The 27,823-nt window shown below is 34.9% G+C and overlaps 1 protein-coding gene and 1 long non-coding RNA gene across 2 annotated transcripts; both read right to left on the minus strand.

Annotated features, from left to right (window-relative positions):
• Positions 1–2,164: 2,164 nt before the first annotated feature.
• LOC146735427 (uncharacterized) lies at positions 2,165–3,032 on the minus strand. The gene is made up of 2 exons (XR_014931066.1): positions 2,917–3,032; positions 2,165–2,699 (listed from the first exon to the last, which is right to left on the minus strand). It is a non-coding gene; the product is annotated as an uncharacterized LOC146735427 (long non-coding RNA).
• A 2,693-nt stretch (positions 3,033–5,725) lies between these two features.
• Positions 5,726–27,549, minus strand: LOC144348224 (putative neutral sphingomyelinase). Its single transcript, XM_085506350.1, has 7 exons — positions 27,387–27,549; positions 21,663–21,765; positions 17,986–18,062; positions 16,929–17,112; positions 16,560–16,775; positions 13,873–14,110; positions 5,726–7,920 (listed from the first exon to the last, which is right to left on the minus strand). The coding sequence occupies exons 1-7, from the start codon at positions 27,428–27,430 to the stop codon at positions 7,586–7,588; spliced, it is 1,197 nt and encodes a 398-aa protein (XP_085362476.1). The 5' UTR covers positions 27,431–27,549; the 3' UTR covers positions 5,726–7,585.
• Between the last annotated feature and the right edge of the window lie 274 nt (positions 27,550–27,823).

A 27,823-nucleotide genomic window follows, 5' to 3' on the forward strand; every position in this document is an offset into this window, starting at 1 on the left:
TTAGTTGGTATGTGTGTAACGTCAATTAGTATGTGTGTAACGTTAGTAGGCATGTGTGTAACGTTAGTAGGCATGTGTGTAACGTTAGTAGGCATGTGTGTAACGTTAGTTGGTATGTGTGTAACGTCACTTGGCATGTGTGTAACATTTGTTAATTGCATTATTGATGTATTTTGAAAATGGAAAGTTGCTTTTTATAATTTTACTGAAAATAATCTCTCCATTTCTACAATGATGTCTTTCTATGTAAATGAACGTCATCCTCAATCGCACCAGTTTCACATTTTTTGCATAGTCGGTTTTCATTTTCAATTTTCTTCTTCCCCATAATTCAATTTATGTTGTGATTAGAAATGTTAGTTGGCATACACAACACGCGCATTTTATGTAACTAGATTTTTATGCTCCGCATTTATCGTATGCGACCCATATCGATACACCACATGTCGAAACGACCACTGCGTGTTAGACAGTTTCAGTACAATTTGCAAAAACTATTGCATTAATATAAGTGGGCTTACAATCCACGCAGTTCATACAATGGTCAACGACACCCCATATATATCAATTGCATGTCTACGGACTAACATAGGCTACTAGATATGCACCTACGCATTTTAAAATTGTGTTCATGTTTAGAAACACTTTTAGAGCACATTGTAGTATTTGATCACGTGATGTAACTATTATAATCGTTGTTTTATTCATGGCACTTGGGTTACCGTACACGCCGTTTGCTGATCACAGTCATTTGAGTGCATTGTCAATATCGATATCAACAATCTAACTTGTTGACCATTAGGCAGGGGGTAAAACTACGGTGCAAAATTCCCAAGTGTAGAGTTACACGTTTATGATGAATGTTGGTTTATATTTGTGTATGCGTTTTCTTCAATGTTTGCTGACCAGGTTATTTTTTTTTGAAATTCAACTATTTCACCCATACTTTCTAATAGTCGACTCCTGGGGGCACTCGTCTTAATCTTCGGTTGTAGACATCACTCATTACATTGCGTGCCCTCACAGTGAATGGAACAGCATGTCAAGCTAAGTGACTCATCATGAAAGCCGGCAATTATCACGTGAATTGATGACTAATATCTTGAGTATACAGTATTTGCGATATTCTAGTGTATATATGGATGATAATCCATGTGTGATATAAATGCAATTGCGGATGAGTACCACTGTATAATGAATTGTTATTTTTATACAAAAAACAAAAAGGCACTCCTGTGTTCATATTGCATTATGAAAAATTATATCTATCAATATTTTTTACAACCAACTAATATATAATATCAGAGGTACATTACTTGGGGTTTGCAACAACGGTGACATGATACCATCAGAATCTCGCATAAGCGTTCCAACTCAGAAAAATGCGAATGCGCATGCCCGAGGTAACTGGGATACTGGGATGTCCAGGTGGATCAAAATGGCTGCCCACGATATGACGGATTACGAGAACTATATTTTCTGTACATTTTCGATGTATTACATTTTTCACTATGATAGTGGCAAGAAAAGTTTTATTTTTTTTCATTACAAACCTTGAACATGATACATGTCAGAAGGTCGTAGCCTCAGTCTCGACATCTACGAGAAGAGACTTGATGGGATCTTGACATGTCACCATACAGTAATATGCGAGTTGCAAACCCCAAGTAATGTACCTCTGATAATGTATATTTTGTTTGCGACCGATTGCAACTATATCGGCTTTATTTAAACTATGTAATTTACTACTAATTTGTTCCTGTTTTAGGGTTATTAGGGTAAAACACATTCCAAGATACTATTTTACGTTGCCTTCATATAATAAGTTTGTGGAATTGATGAAGACGTCTGACAGTAACATACTACAATCCATGGCAGCTTATTTTATCATTTCTTAAAAATAAGATATGAAATTTACAAAAACATTGAGTGACTTTACAACATGTTTTATTTGTTCATGCAATCTGTATTTTGGGCCACAGATTATAATTTAATTTCATCAAATGAGTTATGTATTTCCATGCGTGTGAAGCACAAGGCAGCGAGTCATGGTAGGAGTCGCGTGTTATTCACTGTCACCAAGCTCGGTAAGAAATACCTTCGTCCTGCTACTTCATCCATGATCGTGCATTGGCATACAATTGAATGCAATGAAACTATCGTATTTGAATATTCACAATACTATTTTAATACACATGACACTATTACAAACGCGTTAAATAAATAAAATTCAGGACGTGACACATTCAATGTCCTAACCAGGGTACCCCTGATCAAAACAGGGATAAATTAAACGATTCTATACTATATAATGAGTGGTCGACACAACTCAACAAACCGAGATTACATTTAATTAACAATATCGCTAGCGTACAAACAAATGACAAGTACTGGTTTCAATAAGCTCACAATATAACAAGTAATTGTCCTACACAACAATTAATAGAGCGACGGCGTTGCGGCGTGTATACCGGTTCCTTCGTGACTTCTTCCACGTCAGCTTTGCTACGATTCGAACCTAGACTCCTCAATCCATTACGAGTGTGCTCCCGTTACACCACCAGTTACGTAGTAGTTCACTAGGACGCAGACCAGACTAGGAACACAATGTACACGTCAGCTTCTACCCGGTGTCCCAGTAGTCTTTGTTGACACCACGGTACCACGTTTCCAAAGCGTGCTCCACACCACACGGTTGTCTAAGAGCAAATAAACGCATGACAATAGCAAAGTAATTTACTCCTTATGATAATAGGCGTATTCGGGGCGTATAATATTACGTACAAAAATAAGCAAGGTTCTGTCTCGCCAACCACTGTTGCGACTGCTGACACGAGGCCAAGGCTTCATTCAACAAATCGGGTGACTCGTTCCGTTCCGTTCCGTTCAGTTCAATTTAAATTACAGGTCACTTACTTGCCAATGACTTTAAACCAGAGTTTCAACTGTAACTTGACTCACAGTGAACATTACCATGGCCGACCTAAACCGACGACAACGATCGTACAGCAAGCATGTACTCTCCAACAACCTCTGGCAAAAGTGCCCGACCACACGCATGTGCGAAGTTTAAATACGTTAATTAATTCCATAACCCCAGGTGGTTCCAACAATCAATGCACTAGTGGCAACACGCCATCTGGTTTGCATTGTCCAATCACGTATAATGTATCACTACGTTACGTGCACCCAATCACGAATATAAATTAAATACCAAAAGTGTGACATTCACATAACTGCATTTCAGCACGTTAATATTTATATACCCGTTTATATTCGAAGTGAATGATGGTCAGCTACGAAAACGATAACGTATTTCAAGTAACGTTTATGAGAATCTCGGCCCAAACAGGATATTGACTGATAATTATACCACTATTTGAACAGTTTCTATTGTTTCATACATTTTTATCCGATGACCGACAAATCGGTCAGTTTCTTCGTTGGGGCACCGTCCCTCAACACCCGAGGGACGGTGGTTGGGGTAAGTAATCATGCAATCACATAAATCGTCGAACTGGAAATCGTTGGTTCGAATCCAGGGTGCCGCTGATCTGAAAAAAATATAGTGAGGGGAAAGCTGTACTCTCGGAACATGTGGGCACAAAATAGTTTTGAAAAGTTATTTTTTTAAGTTTTGAGGAGAAATATACTACTAAAATAAAAATAAAGATTGAGTACATTCCGCCATGGTCATAGAAACAGTTCTTCTCGTCAAGTGGCAGAGTTGGACTGTAGAGATCACAGAAGATTGCAGTTAACTGCAAGATGTAAACATTACACATTGCGATAATGCCTGAAGATTGTTGGAGAGGTAGTTTCCTCGCAATCGTGTCAAAATAACAAGTTTGTCAGTAAACCAATGTAAAGCGATCCAGATTGCTGGCGTAATACTACTAAATCCAAGCAGAAACAATTACACTATTTTCGAGAAGGAACCAAATCTAGATGTAAATACGCGATGCGATGTATCAAGAACTACGAGAAAAGTCTGCGTGAAGACCCCTGGGTTAATAAGCCTTAGCAAAATACGTGGATCAAACCTCATTTTGGAAATAAATATACCTAATCAATTTCCACTGGTGCAGTTACATGTATTGACTATATCAATAAAAGTTGGCAAAAACAATTTATGGCCATATTAACTGCATTGGAAGTGAAGACATGTTTTCAATTTTGATTCTATGGCTAGAGGTGTGCAACTAAAAATGAAATTCAGTCGGTCAGTACAGAATTATTTGGTAGGAAAATTCATTGAAAATATGTTTATGTCGAATATCTTAAAAATGACATTTTTCCTTTTACATTTGCTAAGCTGTTATTTAATTTATACAAATAAGTGTTTTACTAGGAGTGTCAGTTATTTATAATTTATTTAAAAAAAACAGTTCTTGCTCAGTTCTTATTTGTCTGATCATGTAAATCCTCAAGAGAGAGTGCCAATAATACCGCCTCGGCCACTTCCAGTGCACATCATTAACGTATGCCTGATATGGTCAGCGATCGTTATTGCGTCCTCACCGACATATTCACTCAGAAACGAACCAGTATTGGGGTGGGGGCAAAGCTGGTACAGGTTACAGGAAATAAAAAAGTAATTTCACGTTTTTACAGCAAATAAAATGAAAGTAAAAGTTCCATGTACAGTACAAAATAGGTTAATACAATTTACAGATAAAGCAAATTCCTAATTACATTTTAATAATATTTTTGATAATTTGAGTTTAAGAATCAAAGTTGGAATTTGTATTCAGCACCTCAACAATTACAGACTTGTTATTCCAAATTTCACCCACGTTAGAGATCACAAACAAATCGAATCAATGACAGATTTATGATAACAAAAACTGTTATGAAATATGATTAAACCAACTTTCTTGAAATATAAACCAGAATCACTATATAGCAAAGCTGACTAACTTATCCATAATTTCATTTCATCAGCAAACTACAAAATCACTGAATTGTTTTCCAGTTACTGCTTGTTTGCACATTGTAATGCGGCACAATTTATCAAACAAGGTCAAACTCAGGCGTTTTTTTGTTCTAACGATTTTTTTTATTGTGCCTGTCTTGGTTGTATCTTGCTTTCCTCTGCCTTTTCTTTCTTTACTTTTAGCAATCTCCATTTCACCAGAGTCGATGCGAGATTTTTTTTAAAATGAATATGTAAATCAGTATAGATTATTTCAAATAAAGGAAACAAAAAGCTGCAACGTTCAGACGGAATCTCAATGGAACATTCATTGAATGTTAGTTTGAGAGATGTTTTAACACTAAGGAGATGTTGATACAGAGATGACATCATTGGATAGCGGGCAATCCCAGCATCGTTAGTATTTCTGACTTGGATTCACTTCTCTGCTGGATAATTCTAAACCAGAAATCCCTCAGTGAGGACAGTAATCCATTACATGTTTTATATTACATCTGTATCACCAATATACCTACATTAGTCATTTTGCGTGCATAAATTATCATTTAATTCATGTAATGTGACTAATTTTCCAAAAACTAGAAACACTTATTATTGATGTGTCATAGAGTTCACAAATAAATAATTCTTGGTCTATTGTTCAAACATGTATTCTGCATACTAGTAAAGCATGCCTGGATCACTCTCAACAAAACAGAAACTAATAATCTAAAAAACAGAAACTAAAATCTGTGCAAATTGTTAAAAAGAGTAGGTTCAAGTTCAGGAATGGAAGATTTAGACCACGTATGAACTGCAACAGATGACTTTATTGATCAAACTCTAGATGTTTCCTATCTTTCTTAAATACTGGCCTTGTACATGATTGGTTACAATGGATATGGTTTTGTACAAGATTGGTGAAAGAAGAAACAAGCTGATAAGTCACAATAGTTTAAAGCACGGCTCTGCAATCCCAGGGATTACACCAGTGCGTCATGGGAAATGTAATTTGCATAGTCCACCCAATTGTTTACTTGGTACACAGCTGTTATCATTTCAACCGAAGTTGTTAATTCCATAAGCTAACATTATGCATTATGATATTATCTGATTTGAAAAGACTTATTGAATCGCAATCTTTGTAAAGTGGTTTTATTACTTGCATCATATAGCTCCTTATTTAGTTCCGTGCTTGCAACGAAAACTGTGGTTTATTTGAATGACATACACAATGTATAGTATCGCATAGTACAACATAAGCCATAATGTGTCTTGTCGGCTTGGCAATAATGACGTTATGCAAACTGAAAAAGACTCCAACAAATTAAAAAAAAACAAAAAAAATTTTTTTACCCAACACCAAATATACATAAATATAAGTGCAACTCATACATTACAAAACACGGACATGCATACCTTTTTTTATGCAATGTTATCGGTCAAGAATCACTTCATTACGGGGATATAGTTCAGGGAACATAACATTTTTTGCAGGATCTTTCAACTGATTTATTTTTAGACACATTTGTACTTTTGTAAATTGCCGAGAACATCATATATCAAATTCAAGAAACATTCGCATATTCAATGCATATTGTCAGGGAATTATTTGTTGGCGCACCTCTTGAACTAACCCCGCTATTGTCATGACCAAACAGGCCTGTCATATCCACCACTAAACTAATCTAGGGCAGTACACACAGCATGTTTTGACTTGTCATCGACAATAGGGTGAAAACCATTCATGTTCCCTTCTCGTAACTAGCCTAGTTCACCTTTGTTTCCATTTACAAGTCCTGTAACTGCAAACGTCTTTTTTTTTTGCCCTCATACACTAAGGAAGTTATTGGAATGTTTATGCACAGTCTCTCCCCTTTCGGGCACACCCCAGCTCATGCCAACCACACTCGCTCGGCCGGACCACTTCGTGGAGCACCGATGACGTCCCTGAAGTGACTGGACAAATAGCTCACATCAAATCATTTCTATTACTTAAATCATCAACTTCGTAATTATATAAACATACCCAGAGATTGAACAAACCACTCAGGATTAACACCTTGCATTTGTCTGAATCATGCTTTCCCATAGCTTTTACATGGAAACCACACTGACATTGCTCCGAACTTATAAATTAACATTGAAATTGTATCGAAGATATATTCATGTTTTTGTACGACATGAAAATAAAGCACCACAGGCGCTAAGATTGCCGAAAAGAGTGATTTTGCGGAGCACCCCGAAGCGATGTTTCACGCTTAAGTATCATTTGCATACTGAAAACCATCTTTCCTTTTATACATCTGGACCTGCGGTTTAAAGAGCTTGTCAATTGGTTGAAATTAAAACAATTTCATTGGCTGGCTACTTCCAAGTCAGAATCCTAAATTGTTATCAAGCTCAGTTAGTTTCTGACACCATTGAAAGCAGGGTTTCTACCTGCACATGGTGGAAAAACATTATGACACTATAGTATTATTTTCACATTATTAAATTCAATATTTTTAAATTAAAAATTTTATACAAGTGATGAAACAATTCATCATAGCATGATACAATACATATTTTGTCAAGAGATATATTTACATATCTTAAATAACATACTAATATATGTCATAGTCTACAAAATTTAATTTGAATTAAAACTTAATATTTTTTAAATTTAATTCAATCTGTTTCTTGTATATCATATTTTTTTTTCATACTTTCCAGTTCATTCTGTACACTATCCAAACATCCCTGAAACGCTTTTCTTTCCATGCGTATGCCAATGGTTGCCATGGCAAACATGTAGGCGATGCAAATGCTGACCAGAAGAAGTACTATAGTCTTGACGTTGTCGTAGAGAGGCACCATCCAGAATAAAGTCATCACTAAACTCATCAGAAAACTGATAGAGTTCAGATAGGACATGGCTTTTAAATTATGAAGTGCCAATTTTATCTGTGAAGTGACCTCTTCTAAAACTGGAACAGGGTTTGGTCGCTCTTCTTCTGGTTCAACTGAAAAATGAAAACGGTTTGTCAGGATTACAAGATATTACTAAAAATAGAACTGATGTAATAATTATATAAAATAATATTTTATTTTGGATTGACGTCAGCAGACATTACTGCCAGTGTTTTGTACTGATACTATGGCAATAATTACAAGTGTAAGCAAATGTCAACCTAAGAAAAAAAATTGTAGGATTACATATTTAACACATGCATATTTCCACAGTAAGAAATAATAATTGCTGATTGCTGACATATGAACTATTAATGAAATAACACAGAATACAAATATATAACTGCACTCAATTTTGTGATATGATATGCTATGATTTTTGTTCTGTCCTGTATAATGTCACATTATGCATGTGCTAATATAAAAAAGATAAAATGAGGTTAATACGAGGATACTGCAAAGTATGCACAAAGACAGTACAGCGAGAGTAGCAATGCAACTGCATACTTTTATAGTATCTTCGTAATAACCTTATTATTAGGGGCCCAAGCCCAAAGGGCGAGGCCCCTATTATTATCGTTCAGTTTTTTTAGGGGCCCAAGCCTGTAGGGCGTGGCCCCTATTCTTATTGTTCGGTTTTTTCTTCATCTTCTTTCTTCTTTCTTCCGTAACTTTTTTCGTCAAGCCGTTTGAGAAAACCACTGAACCAAATAGTCTGAAATTGCTCTATATTGATAGTCTCTAATATGAACTGGTGCAACATGCTTTCAGAATTTTGATTGGCCAATTAATTTGGCAACCATATTGGATTGAAATAAAACCGGAAGTGGTTGTTTGACCACTTTCTGAGGGTCTAGGCGTCTAGATTTTTTTATGGTATATAGTACAACTCATGTGTAATAAATATCAGAAATAAAAACTTTAGCGGTCATGTGACTTTTCCCGCCATTTTGTTTTTCCTAAAAACGGCAAAAAACACTTTAAAATCTTCTTCTTCAGAACTGCCAAGTAAAATGTTCTCATATTCAGTACTTAGCTTCTACATATGGAGCAAATTTAGATTTGAGAAATTCATTATGATTGGTCACGTGGTTTGGCTGCCATTTTGGATTTGTTCTCAACAGGAAGTAGTTTTTTACTCATGCCACACTTGAGCGTTAATCTCAAATATTGCGTCATGGCATGTCCCTATCTAACCCTTTCAGAAACCTAAAAAAAATTTCAGATCAGTCACATGGTTTCGCCGCCATCTTGGATTTTAAACAAAATTGATCAAAAGTTTGGGCATTTGTTTCTCAGAGGTGATTCAACGAATCTACTAGATGTTTTTATATTTACCATGCCTGGCCTCAACTGCATATGAAAAAAATAATATATTTTCGATAAGTCACGTGGTTTGGCCGCCATCTTGCATTTTGTGAAAATTGAAATTATGCAACTACATGTTTTGTATTAGTCCGATTGGAATAAAATGTTGTATGTGTATTCTACTCTTTAGATACATTCTTTCCCCTGAATGGCATATGGCTAGGTCATGTGGCTACACGCCCATGGGGTGGGGGCTTCTAACCTCATTAATATGCATAGCTGCTATATCTCAAGCACTGTTGCAGTTAGGAAGATGATTCCTGTGTTATCATGACAACAGTGAACAAGCAATTTCATTAAAATAACAGATTACCATATATGGTCATGTGAACTCATTAATATGCATAACAGTTATATCTCAAGCACTGTTGCAGGTAGGAACATGATTCCTGTGTTATCATGACAACAGTGAACCTGAGATTTGATTAAAATAACATATGACCATATATGGTCATGTGAACTCATTAATATGCATAACTGTTATATCTCAAGCACTGTTGCAGGTAGGAAGATGAAACCTGTGTTATTATGATGATGTTAAACAAGAGATTTGAATAAAATAACAGATGACCATATATGGTCATGTGAGCTCATTAATATGCATAATCGTTGTATCTCAAACACTGTTGCAGTTAGGAAGATGAATCCTGTGTTATCATGACTATGTTGAACAAGAGATTTGATTAAAATAACAGATTATGACCATATATTAATAACCTTTAAATCTCAAATAAATATATGGAACCAACTGCATTTCGACCTCATGGTACTAATCATTCAAACTAATTGTGTATCATGTGTATCATTTGACATTATTTATGGCATGTATACTTGGGCCCCTGTGATGCTGCTTGCAGCTTTAATTAGGGGCCCAAGCCCGAAGGGCGAGGCCCCTATTCTTATTGTCCGGTTTTTTCTTCTTTCTTCTTTCTTTCTTTCTTCCGTAACTTTTTTCGTCAAGCCGTTTGAGAAAACCGCTGAACGGAATGGTCTGATAATGCTCTATACTGATAGTCCCTAATGTGAACTGGTGCAACATGCTTTCAGAATTTCGATTGGTCAATTAGTTTGGCAGCCATAGTGGATTGAAATAAAACCGGAAGTGGCTGTTTGACCACTTTCTGAGGGTCTAGGCGTCTAGATTTTTTTATGGTATATAGTACAACTCATGTGTAATAAATATCAGCAATAAAAACTTTAGCGGTCATGTGACTTTTCCCGCCATTTTGTTTTTCCTAAAAACGGCAAAAAACACTTAAAAATCTTCTTCTTCAGAACCACCAAGTAGAATGCTCTCATATGTAGTATTTAGCTTCTATATATGAATCCCATTTATGTTTGAACATTTTTTTACGATTGGTCACGTGGTTTGGCCACCATTTTGGATTTCTTCTAAACAGGAAGTAGTTTTTTACTCTGGCAACACTTGAGGGATTATTTTCAATTTTGCTTCATGGCATCAGTGTATCAAACCCTTTCAAAAATCTAAAAAATAATTCAGATCAGTCACATGGTTTGGCCGCCATTTTGGATTTTAAGCAAAATTGACCAAAAGTTTGGGTATTTGTTTCTCAGAGGCGATTCAACCAATCTACTAGATGTTTTTATATTTACCATGCCTGCCCTTAGCTTCATATGAGAAAAATAATATTATTTTGGTCAGTCACATGGTTTGGCCGCCATCTTGGATTTTGTGAAAATAGACATTATGCAACTACATGTTTTGTATTAGTCTGATTTCTTTCAAATTTTGTATGTGCATTTGTGTTATCAGATGCATCATTTTGCCCCAACAGCACACTGCTAGGCCACGTGGCTGGGCACCCATGGGGTGGGGGCTTCTAACCTGATTAATATGCATAACTGTTATAACTCAAACACTGTCGCAGTTTGGGTGATGAATCCTGTGTTATTATGACAACGTTGAACAAGAGATTTGATTAAAATAACAGATGACCATATATGGTCATGTGAACTCATTAATATGCATAACCATTTTATCTTAAACACTGTTGCAGTTAGGAAGATGAATCCTGTGTTATTATGACAACAGTGAACAAAAGATTTGATTAAAATAACAGATGACCATATATGGTCATGTGAACTCATTAATATGGATAACCATTATATCTTAAACACTGTTGCAGTTAGGAAGATGAATCCTGTGTTATTATGACAACAGTGAACATGAGATTTGATTAAAATAACAGATGACCATATATGGTCATTTGAACTCATTAATATGCAAAGCAGTCATATCTAAAACACTGTCGCAGAGCAGGACATGTAACTAGTGTCATTATGAAGACATTGAATGAAAGATGTAACTGACATTAGAAATGGCTATATATGATTATGTAATCTCATTATTGTGCATAAGAACATGGCTCATTATATATCCTGAAAACCATATTTCGATAACCAAACCAGGTAAATACATGGTACCAACTTCATTTCGACCTCATGTTACTGATAATACAAGCTACCTGATTGTCTAACATGTGACCTCATTTATTATGAAACAGAATCTTGTCATGATAGATCAGCTTGGGCCCCGGTGACGCCGCTTGCGGCTTTAATCTTTCTTTCTTTCTTTCTTCCGTAACTTTTTTCGTCAAGCCGTTTGAGAAAACCGCTGAACAGAATGGTCTGATAATGCTCTATACTGATAGTCCATAATGTGAACTGGTGCAACATGCTTTCAGAATTTCGATTGGACAATTAGTTTGGCAGCCATATTGGATTGAAATAAAACCGGAAGTGGCTGTTTGACCACTTTCTGAGGGTCTAGGCGTCTAGATTTTTTTATGGTATATAGTACAACTCATGTGTAATAAATATCAGCAATAAAAACTTTAGCGGTCATGTGACTTTTCCCGCCATTTTGTTTTTCCTAAAAACGGCAAAAAACACTTGAAAATCTTCTTCTTCAGAACCACCAAGCAGAATGCTCTCATATGTAGTATTTAGCTTCTATATATGAATCCCATTTATGTTTGAAAAAATGTTTATGATTGGTCACGTGGTTTGGCCACCATTTTGGATTTCTTCTAAACAGGAAGTAGTTTTTTACTCTGGCAACACTTGAGGGAATATTTTCAATTTTGTTTCATGGCATCTGTGTATCAAGCCCTTTCAGAAACCTAAAAAAAATTTCAGATCAGTCACATGGTTTGGCCGCCATTTTGGATTTTAAGCAAAATTGACCAAAAGTTTGGGTATTTGTTTCTCAGAGATGATTCAACCAATCTACTAGATGTTTTTATATTTACCATGCCTGGCCTTAGCTGCATACGAGAAAAATAATATTATTTTGATCAGTCACGTGGTTTGGCCGCCATCTTGGATTTTGTGAAAATAGAAATTATGCAACTACATGTTTTGTATTAGCCTGATTTCTTTCAAATTTTGTATGTGCATTTGTGTCATCAGATGCATCATTTTGCCCCAATAGCACACTGTTAGGCCACGTGGCTGGGCACCCATGGGGTGGGGGCTTCTAACCTCATTAATATGCATAACTGTTATAACTCAAGCACTGTTGTAGTTAGGATGATGAATCCTGTGTTATTATGACAACCTTGAACAAGAGATTCGATTAAAATAACAAATGACCATATATGGTCATGTGAGCTCATTAATATGCATAACTGTCATATCTCAAACACTGTTGCAGTTAGGAAGTGGAATCCTGTGTTATTATGACAACATTGAACAAAAGATTTGATTAAAATAACAGATGACCATATATAGTCACGTGAGCTCATTAATATGCGTAATCGTTATATCTCAAACACTGTTGCAGTTAGGAAGATGAATCCTGTGTTATTATGACAACAGTGAACAAGAGATTTGATTAAAATAACAGATAACCATATATGGTCATGTGAACTCATTAATATGCATAACCATTATATCTTAAACACTGTTGCAGTTAGGAAGATGAATCCTGTGTTATTATGACAACAGTGAACAAGAGATTTGATTAAAAATAACAGATGACCATATATGGTCATGTGAACTCATTAATATGCAAATCAGTCATATCTAAAACACTGTCGCAGAGCAGGACATGTAACAAGTGTCATTATGAAGACATTGAATGAAAGATGTAACTGACATTAGAAATGGCTATATATGATTATGTAATCTCATTATTAAGAACATGGCTCATTATATATCCTGAAAACCATATTTCGATAACCAAACCAGATAAATACATGGTACCAACTTCATTTTGACCTCATGTTACTGATAATTCAAGCTACCTGATTGTCTAACATGTGACCACATTAATTATGAAACAGAATCTTGTCAGCTTGGGCCCCGGTGACGCCGCTTGCGGCTTTAATTATACATCTTTTCATCACAGGGATACATCATGGGATTGCCAAACTCTAAAACAATCAAAACAAATTTAGAGAACTGCTTTGTGTGGGGTCGGGCCAAACCCTGGGGGAAGGCATGTTTGTTTTTTATTATTAGAGGTTGCTTACGAGCGTAATCATTCCATATTTTTTTTTCCTAATGTGGTAGGATGAAAATACCCAGTGCAATACTGCAAAATTATGGTATACTTTAACTTATGGCGTTACTGTGACAGATGTTTAATAATTATTAATAAAAAACATTCTGACCTTTATCATTCTTAGTTATGCTGAGAGTGGCAGTGACTGCTTCATGGTCTGAATAATTATAATGTTTGTTAGGAACTTTTCCCATGGTTACTCTGCACTCACGGCATTCCACCTTACACGTATTGGCTTGATACAGAATGTAGTCAATCCTCTGTCCATTTTTATGCTGAGCATCAGCCTTGGTAAATACATTGCTTGGTAGGTCACATGTGTTGCCAAGTGTTGGATCATCCGACTCCTAGGAGAGATAGTAAACTTCATGGTATAATTACATTAGTTTATTATGGAATAAAAGGTCAAAATTCAATAGTCAATGTCACAGTATATGTATGTTCAGTAGTTGAACTACAAAAGAAATATCGATTGCTGTATAACTTGTTTCCCATACAACACTCATGACTTGGTATCATTTTTGGGAGAAGATGTCAAGGTCACAGTATGTGTATTACTTCACAATTTAATGACATCATATATACTACTACCTGAGTGGCCATGGTTCCTACATCATATATACTACTACCAGAGTGGCCATGGTTCCTACATCAAATATACTACTACCAGAGTGGCCATGGTTCCTACATCAAATATACTACTACCAGAGTGGCCATGGTTTCTACATCAAATAAACTACTACCAGAGTGGCCATAGTTTCTACATCAAATAAACTACTACCAGAGTGGCCATGGTTTCTACATCAAATATACTTCTACCAGAGTGGCCATGGTTTCTACATCAAATATACTACTACCAGAGTGGCCATGGTTCCTACATCAAATATACTACTACCAGAGTGGCCATGGTTCCTACATCAAATATACTACTACCAGAGTGGCCATGGTTCCTACATCAAATATACTACTACCAGAGTGGCCATGGTTCCTACATCAAATATACTACTACCAGAGTGGCCATGGTTTCTACATCAAATATACTACTACCAGAGTGGCCATGGTTTCTACATCAAATATACTTCTACCAGAGTGGCCATGGTTTCTACATCAAATATACTACTACCAGAGTGGCCATGGTTCCTACATCAAATATACTACTACCAGAGTGGCCATGGTTCCTACATCAAATATACTACTACCAGAGGAACCATGGTACCTACATCAAATATACTACTACCAGAGGGACCATGGTATCTACATCAAATATACTACTACCAGAGTGGCCATGGTTCCTACATCAAATATACTGCTACCAGAGTGGCCATGGTTCCTACATCAAATATACTTCTACCAGAGTGGCCATGGTTCCTACATCAAATATACTACTACCAGAGTGGCCATGGTACCTACATCAAATATACTACTACCAGAGTGGCCATGGTTTCTACATCAAATATACTTCTGCCAGAGTGGCCATGGTTCCTACATCAAATATACTACTACCAGAGTGGCCATGGTTCCTACATCATATATACCACTACCAGAGTGGCCATGGTACCTACATCAAATATACTACTACCAGAGTGGCCATGGTTTCTACATCAAATATACTTCTACCAGAGTGGCCATGGTTCCTACATCATATATACTACTACCAGAGTGGCCATGGTTTCTACATCAAATATACTACTACCAGAATGGCCATGGTTCCTACATCAAATATACTACTACCAGAGTGGCCATGGTTACTACATCAAATATACTTCTACCAGAGTGGCCATGGTACCTACATCAAATATACTACTACCAGAGTGGCCATGGTACCTACATCAAATATACTACTACCAGAGGAACCATGGTACCTACATCAAATATACTACTACCAGAGTGGTTATGGTACCTGCATCAAATATACTACTACCAGAGTGGTTATGGTTCCTACATCATATATACTACTACCAGAGTGGCCATGGTACCTACATCAAATATACTACTACCAGAGGGACCATGGTACCTACATCAAATATACTACTACCAGAGTGGCCATGGTTCCTACATCAAATATACTTCTACCAGAGTGGCCATGGTTCCTACATCAAATATACTACTACCAGAGTGGCCATGGTACCTACATCAAATATACTACTACCAGAGTGGATATGGTTTCTACATCAAATATACTACTACCAGAGTGGCCATGGTACCTACATCAAATATACTACTACCAGAATGGCCATGGTACCTACATCAAATATACTACTACCAGAGTGGCCATGGTACCTACATCAAATATACTACTACCAGAGTGGCCATGGTTTCTACATCAAATATACTACTACCAGAGTGGCCATGGTACCTACATCAAATATACTACTACCAGAGTGGCCATGGTACCTACATCAAATATACTACTACCAGAGTGGCCATGGTTTCTACATCAAATATACTACTACCAGAGTGGCCATGGTACCTACATCAAATATACTACTACCAGAGTGGCCATGGTACCTACATCAAATATACTACTACCAGAGTGGTTATGGTTCCTATATTGAATATACTACTACCAGAGTGGCTATTGTTCCTACCTGTTTATTTATCTGTGTTATCCATGCATCTTCCATGTTATTGAGATCACATATCAATTCATAACCAATCTACCAGAGTGGTTATGGTTTCTACATCAAATATACTACTACCAGAGTGGCCATGGTACCTACATCAAATATACTACTACCAGAGTGGTTATGGTTCCTATATTGAATATACTACTACCAGAGTGGCTATTGTTCCTACCTGTTTATTTATCTGTGTTATCCATGCGTCTTCCATGTTATTGAGATCACATATCAATTCATAACCAATTTCATCTGATCTGGCATTGAGGTCTCCAACTACTAAATTCAAATCACTGTTTTGACCAGTAAATTTGATGAACTGACAGAGTTCGTAATACTGAACCAATCGATGATTATGATAAGGTCTGGTGTCATGGTTATACTCGGCATGGATCTATAATCAGAGAAAAATTGAATGTTAGAATAGAATAGAATAGAATAGAATAGAATAGAATAGAATAGAATAGAATAGAATAGAATAGAATAGAATAGAATAGAATAGAATAGAATAGAAAAATGATTTAAATGAAGTAGTTAATATACATACATGACTAAAATAGACATTTATAAGAAGTCCCTGGTGCTGAATTTGACATAATCCGACCATTTTACCACCAAACCAGTCACCATGGAGAATCATATGTGGATAGCCATTGATGGAGTATGCATGACTAAATGTGCCAATAATTGGAGATTTAGAAAATGCGCAGAGACCACTACCAATCACACCACTGAAAATGACAAAGAAAGTCTAATAATAGATTTTATATAAATATTTCAAAATCAGATGAAATGTTTCGTTGGAAGTCTCACTAGAATGTGCACATACTGCGAAAACCTTATGTGTACCTCTGAATTATTAGAAGAAAAAAACACATTAATAATTAATTTAAGTAAGAGATGTACATCCCAACTATCAATCAATACATCAAGGGTCTACTGTAAAATATTTATTGTTAGCTAGCATGTTGTTTTAGCTAATTAGCTTATTTGTAATTTCACTAATTCAAGATGTTGCTAATTTAAAATAAAGATATTTTCACACTTTAGCTAAACTAAGATGTTTGAATGGAGTCAAATTAGATAAAATAGCATTTAGCTATTTTAATATTCCACAGTAGTTTGTGAGAATTTTAAAATGTGTTGCTATAATTTCATGCGCTTGCTGAATTAATAGCATAATTTATATGACTTGATGTGTAAAGTTTAAAGTTGATTGGTAGACTGTGGAACTGCATTTGTTTAAACAAGATGGCAGCCAATCAGCCATTTTTAATTTGAATGTGACAAAAATGCATGCATGTTTGTCCGATATGATGTCTGATTTATGTGATTATTATGACCAGCAATTGTCAGAGATAGGAATCCAGACTGCATTCTTTGAAACAAAATGGCCACCAATGTGAAAAATAAAATGAAGTGCATCAAGAACCGATTATGTTCATAGTATGTTCATGGCTGCCAGTTGTCCATTTGTAATCAAAAATGACATGGATGAGTAACCCATCATGGGTGAATAAAAATTGAAATCACTCAAAGACAAACAAATTATGAAAAACTTGTGTCATTGTTAATTTGTAACATAAATCTCATCACATACTCACCTGTGGAAAAAATGGGAATATGGAAATTTTTCTTTCACAACATCTCGTAAGTATTCAAAATCTGAATAACTCCATAGCTACAAATTATTAATAAAATATTATTTTGGTATTAATACAATAACTTATTAATCATTTTTGACCAAAGTCAGTTTTTGACACCATCCACAAATTTGTTTTCCTAATTTGCATTGAATTAAATTTTAATTTTGAACCAAACTAACAAAATGTGATTTACTTATAGTTTTGTCACAACATTTTATGTAGGAATAAAACTATTTTGTGAAAAGTGTCTAAAGTTGATTTCAGCGCTCAAATACAGTCAGATTTATTATAATTGTAAATTTCAGAATGAAATGAATCCATTACTGGTTGATAACATTGCGTCAGCCCCCTACAACTCTCAGTAATAGACAGAACCTTTGCATATATTCTATTAAGAGACTAAATATTTTGAAGTGTAAGCGTACATGTACATGTTTAACGATTTTCACAATGAACATAGCTACTGCTGCTGACAAGAATAAATGTTTTTTTTATTTGTTTAAAAAACAAACATATTGCATCATGCAACAGGTTTGGACATGTTACATGTGCATATTTCATTACTGACATATATTGCATGTTGTCATAGCAATCCTATTCCATTTTAAGTGACAGTGAAAATAAGAGCATGTTGTTCTTCAAAATGATGTCAATTTTGATCCAGCACAACCACCATCATTCTAGGCCCATAACAATCCTTCAAACATATCTTTATCTGATGAATGAATATACACTGAATATGTCTACAGCTGGACCTACATCGAACAAGCAGCCTCTCAGCTGAGATACATTTTTGTAACTCCACTGTTAGCAATGCACATTTCAATTAGAGAATTGAAGATATCACAAAATGAAACAAGAGTTAGCAGAGCCAACTCGATGCTGGGGAAATAAAGAGTATTTAAAAGTGTGTTTTGGAGCAATGGATTGGCGAACAGACAGAAAAGCAATTTCAAAAACTTTGACTTTGTTTTAATGAAAACATGAAGTATACATGAGGTATGTGTTATTATTTATTTTGGAAACTCAATTTTTAACGGAAGGAATTAAACTAAATTAAATAATCATGTTTGTTTATTTTGAACCTTAGAAATGACTACTGTTCAACTCGGCACGTTTAATTGTACTTATGTTGCGTAATTGCGTATGTTACTATGACAATCAACCAATTCCAGAAAAACAGTTGACAATGAGTGAATGGGCCATTCCAGTTTATATTTGCACCCCACTGTTGATGAGTTTGTGTGTTTACTTCATACAGGGTATAATTTCCATGGTGTATAAGTCATACAAAGTTTTATTTCCAAATCACCATTCACCATACAGTAATGGAAATCCAAAACTATAGTTCCTACTTATGGTGTTGATGAGTTCCTTTGTGACACCATACAGAGTAGGATTTCCAAATATAACTCATCATATGCTAATTTACCAAGTTCAAAATTTTATATCTGATAATGGAAATCCAAACTAGTCCTGATTCACGGTGTTGATGAGCTCATTCGTCCCACCATCATTATCTAATTTCAGTAATAACTATTTCAGACTGGCCCAATACAGTCAGAATTCCAAATTTTTTTAGTCATACAGTGTTGGAAATCCAACCTCATCAACCGGTATATGGTGAGATAAACTAGGCCATATTTTATTTAGTAGCCATAACTGCTTGGATTTCCAGAATTTTTTTTTCCATACTCGTCTGGATTTCCAGATTCTGTTTCTCCATATACAGTTGGAATTCCGGGGTAATTTCCCCATCATACAGTGCTGGAAATCCGACCTCATCAACAGGGGGATGCAGATATAAACTGGAATGGCCCAATGCATGGCCACAGCCAAAACGCTGTTTAATTTAAATAACAAAAATCAAAGAAAACAGAGAACTCTAAGACAGGAAGAGAAACACGAGCGATGTAGTCGAACAACATGCATTACAGCAGCCATGTTTGTTTCACCTGGATCAATACAATACAGTATTACCCCTGATGCACTATTCCCATAAGCATGGGTATGTGGAAGTTCATAGCCAAGCGTACTGCAGTCAAGAACAAGGTAAGAAATTACGTGACGAGACCATCCTGATTTGCCATTGATTTCCAGGTTTGGGTGCGATTCATACAAGATTATACATTAATTATTAATTTGAAAAATACTTGGATGATATAAAAAACAAAAAAACACAGAGTAGCATTAACCAAATTTTGGTTGAAATAGGTCGTCACAGGGGAATAAATAAAATTGATAGGGTATACAGAACACAGGAAAAAATTACTCTATGCACTGTTCAAATACTCATCTGATTATCAAACCTTACCAAAAGGAGAATTGTTTATTAATGCATTCTCTAGTGTAGACAAATATGTTTGTAGTATTTTAGCTAATTTTGTTTTTCAGATTTTAAAATTATTTTAGATTAGTTGTGTTTCTTATATTGGACTTTACTCAAGCATTGTTTTTGTGTACGTTCCAAATAAAATATCCTATCCTATCCTACAAGAAGATCGATACGCACTACACCGCCAAGTGTAGTAGACATAATCCCGATGGCAATAGGACGTTCGAAGGAAGCTAATACAGTTGATTTATAACAGTGAAGTAAATGGAAATAACTTTTCAGTTCTCGTTGAGGCACAAATGTATTTAAATGAGTTGGTAAACAAGAGACGGTGGCAACACCATAATGTGGAAAATTTACACACTACTACAGTTTACAAACACCACGGTCAGTCACACAAAGTCCCCCAAATTCAAAAAGGTTTTTTAAATGCGCTGGGGAACATGAGACGAACAATTGTGCATAATTAGATGACGACTCTACGTTATAAAGCAGCGTGAAAATGGCAATTTAAACTTTGCTTGCAGATTTTCCCGGGGCAGATTTACATAATACTACAGTTCCATAACACGGCATAACATCCACACATTTTCATAAAATCTCTATGCACTTTTTGACCTTTCATAAGTAAAATACACTACAATTTACCCCAGAAAAACAATTTTCTTGGTACATTCCTACATTCTTGCATACTAATGAGGGGTTCAGACACATTCCAAGCTGAACAATTTTCTTGGACTAATAACAAAGGTGGTCAATCCGTTCTCAGCAAAAATCAGAGAGAGGTCCATCTGAGTATATGTATTATATCAAAACATTCAAACTTGCAGTTTTCAAAAAGAAAATATCAGTTTTCACCAAAAATAACAAAAATATTCATCAAAATTAGAAAATTTAAGATTTAAAATTTAATTTAAGATATTATTAAGAAATGAACAAATCTAAGAGAGGTTACCTACGTATCAAAGCAATCAGACTTGTAGTTTTCAAGAAGAAGTCAAAAAAAGTAAAATGTTAATGCTGACACTGATGACAAAAGACATGTACATATGTATGATAAGCTGAACAGTGGAGATAAAAATATATATTACCAGGAAACAACAAACCACACAAATTTTGACACATTCAGATCAGTTCTGATTCAAGTCAAGACTAAACTTTTTGTGTTGACATTTTTTTTGTTTAAGCATACTCATATTCTTACTGTTTAGACATTGGCCGAGTAAAAAGATTGCTGCTGAAAAATTTGAACTGAATAGTTTATATGATGACAGTTTGTAAGAAAAGAAAATGTCCATACCTCCTGTAAACAAACAATATCCAGATCTCTCTTTGCCAATTCTTCACCAATGTCCGCAATTCTTTCACTGCGTAATTTACTAACGTTTAAATACGGAATACCCCTAGAAATAAACAACGTACAGTATGGGCATTACTTAACTTTTTCATGAAAACATTTAATTTTTAATTGTCATATCATCACATATTGTTTGTAGTATTTTACTAATACAAGACATTTACGCAGATTCCACTGTACAATTACGAGAGATGACAGTAGCGACAATAAGTAGAGCTAGCTTAAAGCCAGTCTAAGGTGGCTATATAACTGTTAGGTTATGCTTTGACTGTACTATACATGTATCACATTTTAGTTTTTAAAAGAGACAAATATAATTGCTCTAAATAAATAATGTATATTAAAGATCAAACATACAATTTTCGGTTTTCTATCAGAAATATGCATCAGAAATATATTTAGTTTGAAAGTTAAAATAAAGACACTAGAAATAAGTACATTGTATAAGTATTAAAGACAATGTCCAGCCTTATATGTTAAGCCGTTGTTTTCAAATGCAAAATGTCTGCAGCTGCCCTGGTTTGCTCAAATTTGTGCACAGAAAAGTGAGAGAAGACGAACCCAATTTATTTGGATGCACAGCGTAACAGAATGTAGAGTTTTATTAATGCTTGTTGTAGAGAGCGAATCAAATATATTGTGTCTGCAATTGGAGCTGCTGTACGCACTTCAACAGTGACCCGATCAGTGTGGAAGCATATGCGGAGTAATGACTGGTGGGATAGACGACTTTCCTAAAAGTCAAAGATGCGCGCATGTCGTTTTGGGGTGGAACATAAATTTGCACGCATGATATTGTGCTTTTGAGTGTACCAATCAACATCACAAAAATAAAATTCCATTCTATCGACTTGGAGCCTGACAAAGTAGGAGTATTTTTGCACCCCAGTCTTGCTACTTCTGGGAAAGTAGTCTATACCTATATGGTCATTATACGAACATGGGACAACGCAACATTCCTCTAAAACTTTAGATTTGTTAAACTAATTAACTTCCCGTTTCTTAGATTTGAACATTTTTTTTTCTCTTCAAATCATGTGTCTTTTAGGTTGTGTCTTTGTTACGTCTGAGCTTGGTTGCCATTTGTAAATGAGAAAGTTGCATATATTTGATCTCTTGCACAATATTCACACACAAAGGTTGTCAGAGACGGCGCTTAGCCCTGGGCTAAGCGTTTGCACACACTTTGTTAGCCCGTGCTAAGGGTCTGAACTGCATCTTGAAATCAGATCAGATTTTAGCATTCCTTAGCCCGTGCTATAAGCGCTCACGCACATTTTGTTAGCACAGGCACAGACAGAATTTGATCTCTTAGCCCGTGCCAAGGAGCTGTGCATGAACACAACTATTATAATACCATCACGTTATGCAAAGTACAGACTAATGTTTACATATTGAATAGACCCAATTGCATTCACACACAGAAGGAAACAGTGGTTAGCACCGGCTAATGATTGCCCAAACGTAGCCTGTGCTACTACTCACTGCAACATCAACTAGCTACACACATGGAGGTTTTAATGAACATCACTCTGTACTCATGCAGTAATGGGGGTAGATGTTCACATATAGTCTACATATTTGTTTAAATAATATTTTTACATAAATCTTGTTATTATCTGAGAGCAGCTTGTCTGTTTACAATATATAAAATTCTACCTTGTAGATGTTTTTGGTATTCATGGATTTGTGTTATAAATCATTAAATTTTACTAACATTCCAAAAAATTTCAAGTGAGTATTTATACCCGTAGCATTAAACAACTGGGAAAAATAAAATAAAAATCCTTGCCTTCCTACCAGGTATATTTTTGTTAGATTGTTATCGGGAAAAAAACAGATTTATGTTCTTAGGCATTAATTAATAAGAACTGTAAATTAAAAAATAAACCTAAGGGGTCTTAATCCTAACAACTCAGCTATGAATGGACTAAGGTAGTTATGAAAGGACCAAGTAGATGATAACAAGCTTGAAATTTAAGTTACAATCATAGTGTGGAATTTTAGAAATTTATATTTAATATAAATGCACCGTACAAATAAATCTCATGATTAGGAAAAGTACTGAAAGAAATGTTAACAGAAACAAAATTATGTACATTTGTATTAATTGATATTATTATACATCTGTCAACGTAACGCCATAATTTTGCGGTATTTTACAGGGTATTTTCATCCTACCATATAAGGAAATGCAAATTCAAAATACAAAATGATTACGCGTGTAAGTGTCCTCTAACAAGAAAAACAAACATGGCTGCCACCAGGTTCTGACCGGACCCCACACAAAGAAGTTTGCTGATTTTGTTCTAAACTTTTTGGATTTCGGCATTCCCTTGGAAAGAAAAGATGTATAATAATAAGGTTATTATGAGGATACCTCAAAGTATGCTGCGCGTTGGTTGATACTAAGTCGTATAATCTAGAGTCGTTTCAGGCTAATATTGCTAAAAATGATTTTACTATATTACATTGTAACATTAGGTCTATAGGCGCTCATTTTGATGAGTTCATATCTTTTTTGACATCGCTTGAATTTTGTTTTCCTATAGTATGTTTATCTGAAACCTGGTTGTCAGAAAGTTCGCCTGTGTCTGTTTTCCAAATTCCTTCCTATAATTTTCTATTTCAAAACAGCCGTGAAAGTAAAGGTGGTGGAGTCGGCATTTATATTCTTGAAAATATACCATTTACTACCATTAAATCCAATGATCTGGATATTAATCATTGTGAATCTATTTTCATTGAAATTTGTCTGCACGGTAAGAAATATGTAGTTGGATCAATTTACCGTAAGCCAGGTACTTCACTTACGGTAACAAGTTTTTAAATAATTTTGAAAAGTCTCAGTTTGTTGTCCCAACAAAATAAGAAGTGTCTCTTTTTTGGTGATTTAAATATAGATTATTCAGTTAAATATTTTGAGTATGAAACCTTGAAATGTATTTTATTACCTACTAGAGTAACTGAGACATCAAATTCTATTATTGATCATTTCATTACAAATATTAGTGATCTATTTTTCGAGACAGATACAATTGAATCTGACCTTAGTGATCATTTTCCCATTATTGCTCGCATTGAGGATCTTTCACACAATTTCAAAAAACTGTCTACTTCGAGATTTTTAGACTTTTCAACTTACAATGGACAATCTTTCAGTGATGAAATGAACTCTGTAGATTGGTCTCCAGTTTATGATGACACAGACCCTAACACTTCATTTATAAAATTTATGAATATTTTTAGCAGTATTTATCTTCAGACAACTACAGACAAGGAAATAGCTAATGAATTTAATACTTTTTTCACAAAAATAGGGCCTAAACTTGCAGCACAAATAAATTCAAATGTAGACTTTGCTTCATTTCTTCCAATTCCAACTGGTAATTCCTTTTATTTTCATTCTGTCTACAAGCGTGACATTTTGAGTGAAATTCACAAACTAAATTTAAAGAAATCATGTGGCTATGATAATGTTCACCCAAGACTTGTGATTGATTCTTCTTTGTACATCTGTCGCCCAATTACCCATATCATAAATAACTCCTTTAAGCAGGGAATATTCCCGAATTTTCTTAAAATTGCTAGAGTAACTCCTGTGTATAAAAAAAGCTCAACAGAAGATCTAGGCAACTACAGATCAATTTCAATACTTCCGGTACAAAACTGGCTTTACTTGATCTTGTAACTGACATCACAAACCATTTAGATAAAGGATATATTGGGTTTGGTATTTTTATTGATTTAAACAAAGCATTTGGCACTGTTGACCATGATATTTTACTTAAAAAAATGTCTTATGGATTTAGAGGGGTGGCATATAATTGGTTCAAAAGTTACTTGTCAAATAGGAAACAATGTGTTAAAATTAACAATACAGTTTCAGAAAAGCTTGAAATTAAATGTGGCATTCCCCAAGGCTCAATTTTAGGCCCTTTACTGTTTTTGTTGTACATTAACGACATTTGTAATTCTACTGACGTCTTTAGCTTTAAACTATTTGCGGATGATACAAGCATGTTCCGCTTCTTTAGTTCTCGTCGAATTAATTTGTCTGACATTCAAGGTGAATTTAATAAAGTTATAATATGGTGTAAGTAAAACAAACTTGCCATTAATGAAGATAAAACTAGTTTCTCCATTTTAAAAACAAATAGAAGAGAAGTAAAAATCACAAACAGTTTATAAATGAATTCTATTTCTTTGAGTCAGGTAGAGTCTTTTAGTTATTTGGGTGTTCTTCTTGATTGTAATCTCTCCTGGAAATTTCATATTCAGAAATTAATTAAAACGATAACTACCATTGTGGGTATTATTTCAAAATTAAGACACTGTGTTTCTAAATCAATCTTAGTAATGATTTATAACTCACTTATTTTACCAAATGTGTCATATTGCATAGAAGTTTGGGGGCATACTTACGAAACAACCCTTAAGCCACTATCTATTCTACAAAAACAAGTTGTGAGGCTAATCAATTGGTTGAACTTTTATGATCATTCCAAACCACTCTTTAAAAACATAGGTATATTAAATATATATGATCTTTGTAAATTACAAACAGGAATGTTAATTTTTGATCTGAAAAATAATAATCATGCGAGATGTGTGGTAGATTATTTTGACCCAATTCAGCACTAGCACAGTACAAGATCTGTAGAAAACGCAGACTTTTTTATAGAAAGGAAACGTTTAACTCAAAGTCAACACAGTGTAATTTATAGTAGTACCTTATTCTGGAACTCATTACCAGTGTCATTAAAAAATATTACCTCTCGATACACATTTAAACAAGGTCTTAAAAAGTATCTCTGTAGTAAATAACCCAGTATTGGCTTATGTAACAATTGTCACTCTCTTGACTTTTATGACATATTTTTGATCAGTTTTAAGTATTCTTATATACATTACATTAGAATATTTGTAAGAATATTTCTGATAATTTAACTAGTTTATAATTAGGGTAGGGACATGATGTTTTACTAGCTCTTTTTAAGCTATTTATCGTGTTCCACGCCATAATGACAAAGCATTATGTATTTAGCCTATTGTATTTACTTTATGGTGAAATAAAATATACAATACAATACAATACAATACTTCAGCTGTGCCCCCTTCAGGATATAATAATTATCTGGAAGGGCATACCATATATACTGTGTTTGTGTTAAGGTTAGGATTTAGGATAGGGGTGAGATTTTTTTTTTTTCATATAACAAGCGTAGCTGCATGATCCTTGATTAAAAAGTGATGACCAGATATTCAAATATATTATGAGTTCAAGAGAAGACATAATAATAAGAAAAGTTGGTGAATACACATATAACATATTTGAAATGAGAAATAATAACAATTCCAATTTTTTTTTTATGTCAGAATAATGTTTTACCTTCTTGCTGTCATACACGTATAAACATATAACACTTTCTCGAACAGAGACTACCATTTATTGATGCTAATAATAGCTTATACAGTAAAATAACAATCTTCCAGGGAATGAAAAAATGAGAATATTCCTGAGTACACGCGATCATGTTCTAAACACTACAATAATTGTAGATCTGGCAACGGCGCAACGCAAAATTGACCAAATCTGTTTGTTTGTTTGTTTTTCTCCGCACAACATGACTGATATCATTACAAGATATTAAAAAAGAAACTCACCAGCAGTTGAGTGTTAACACTCGTAGTTCCGTGGGTTTAGTCATTTCTATTTCCCGACAATAATTGGAAAATACGGTCGGTACTGGGCAGTCTATCGATAGGTTTACTCACGAAAGGATGAACTTTGTATGTCACATGACCAGTCAGGTGATATCCATGATGCTGACCTGCGGGTCAATGCAGTCGCGAAGTTGGGTTTTGATTCAGATTACGTTGTTATTCGTTCCAAATTCGCCTTCAACTTGCTTTCAAATCTCCAGATTCGGGTTCGATTCAAATATTGAAATTTGAAAACACACACACACACACACACACACACACACAAACAAAGACGTCGCAATATACTAATAATCATTTTACATCATTTTTCAGGAATTTCGGCATTGAAACTACAACAAATATGTTCGTCCCGCATTATTGTATATTGTTTGTATGCT

The sequence above is a fragment of the Saccoglossus kowalevskii genome, chromosome 12 (genome assembly GCF_978046115.1).
Source record: "Saccoglossus kowalevskii chromosome 12, keSacKowa6.1, whole genome shotgun sequence".
NCBI lineage: Eukaryota > Metazoa > Hemichordata > Enteropneusta > Harrimaniidae > Saccoglossus > Saccoglossus kowalevskii.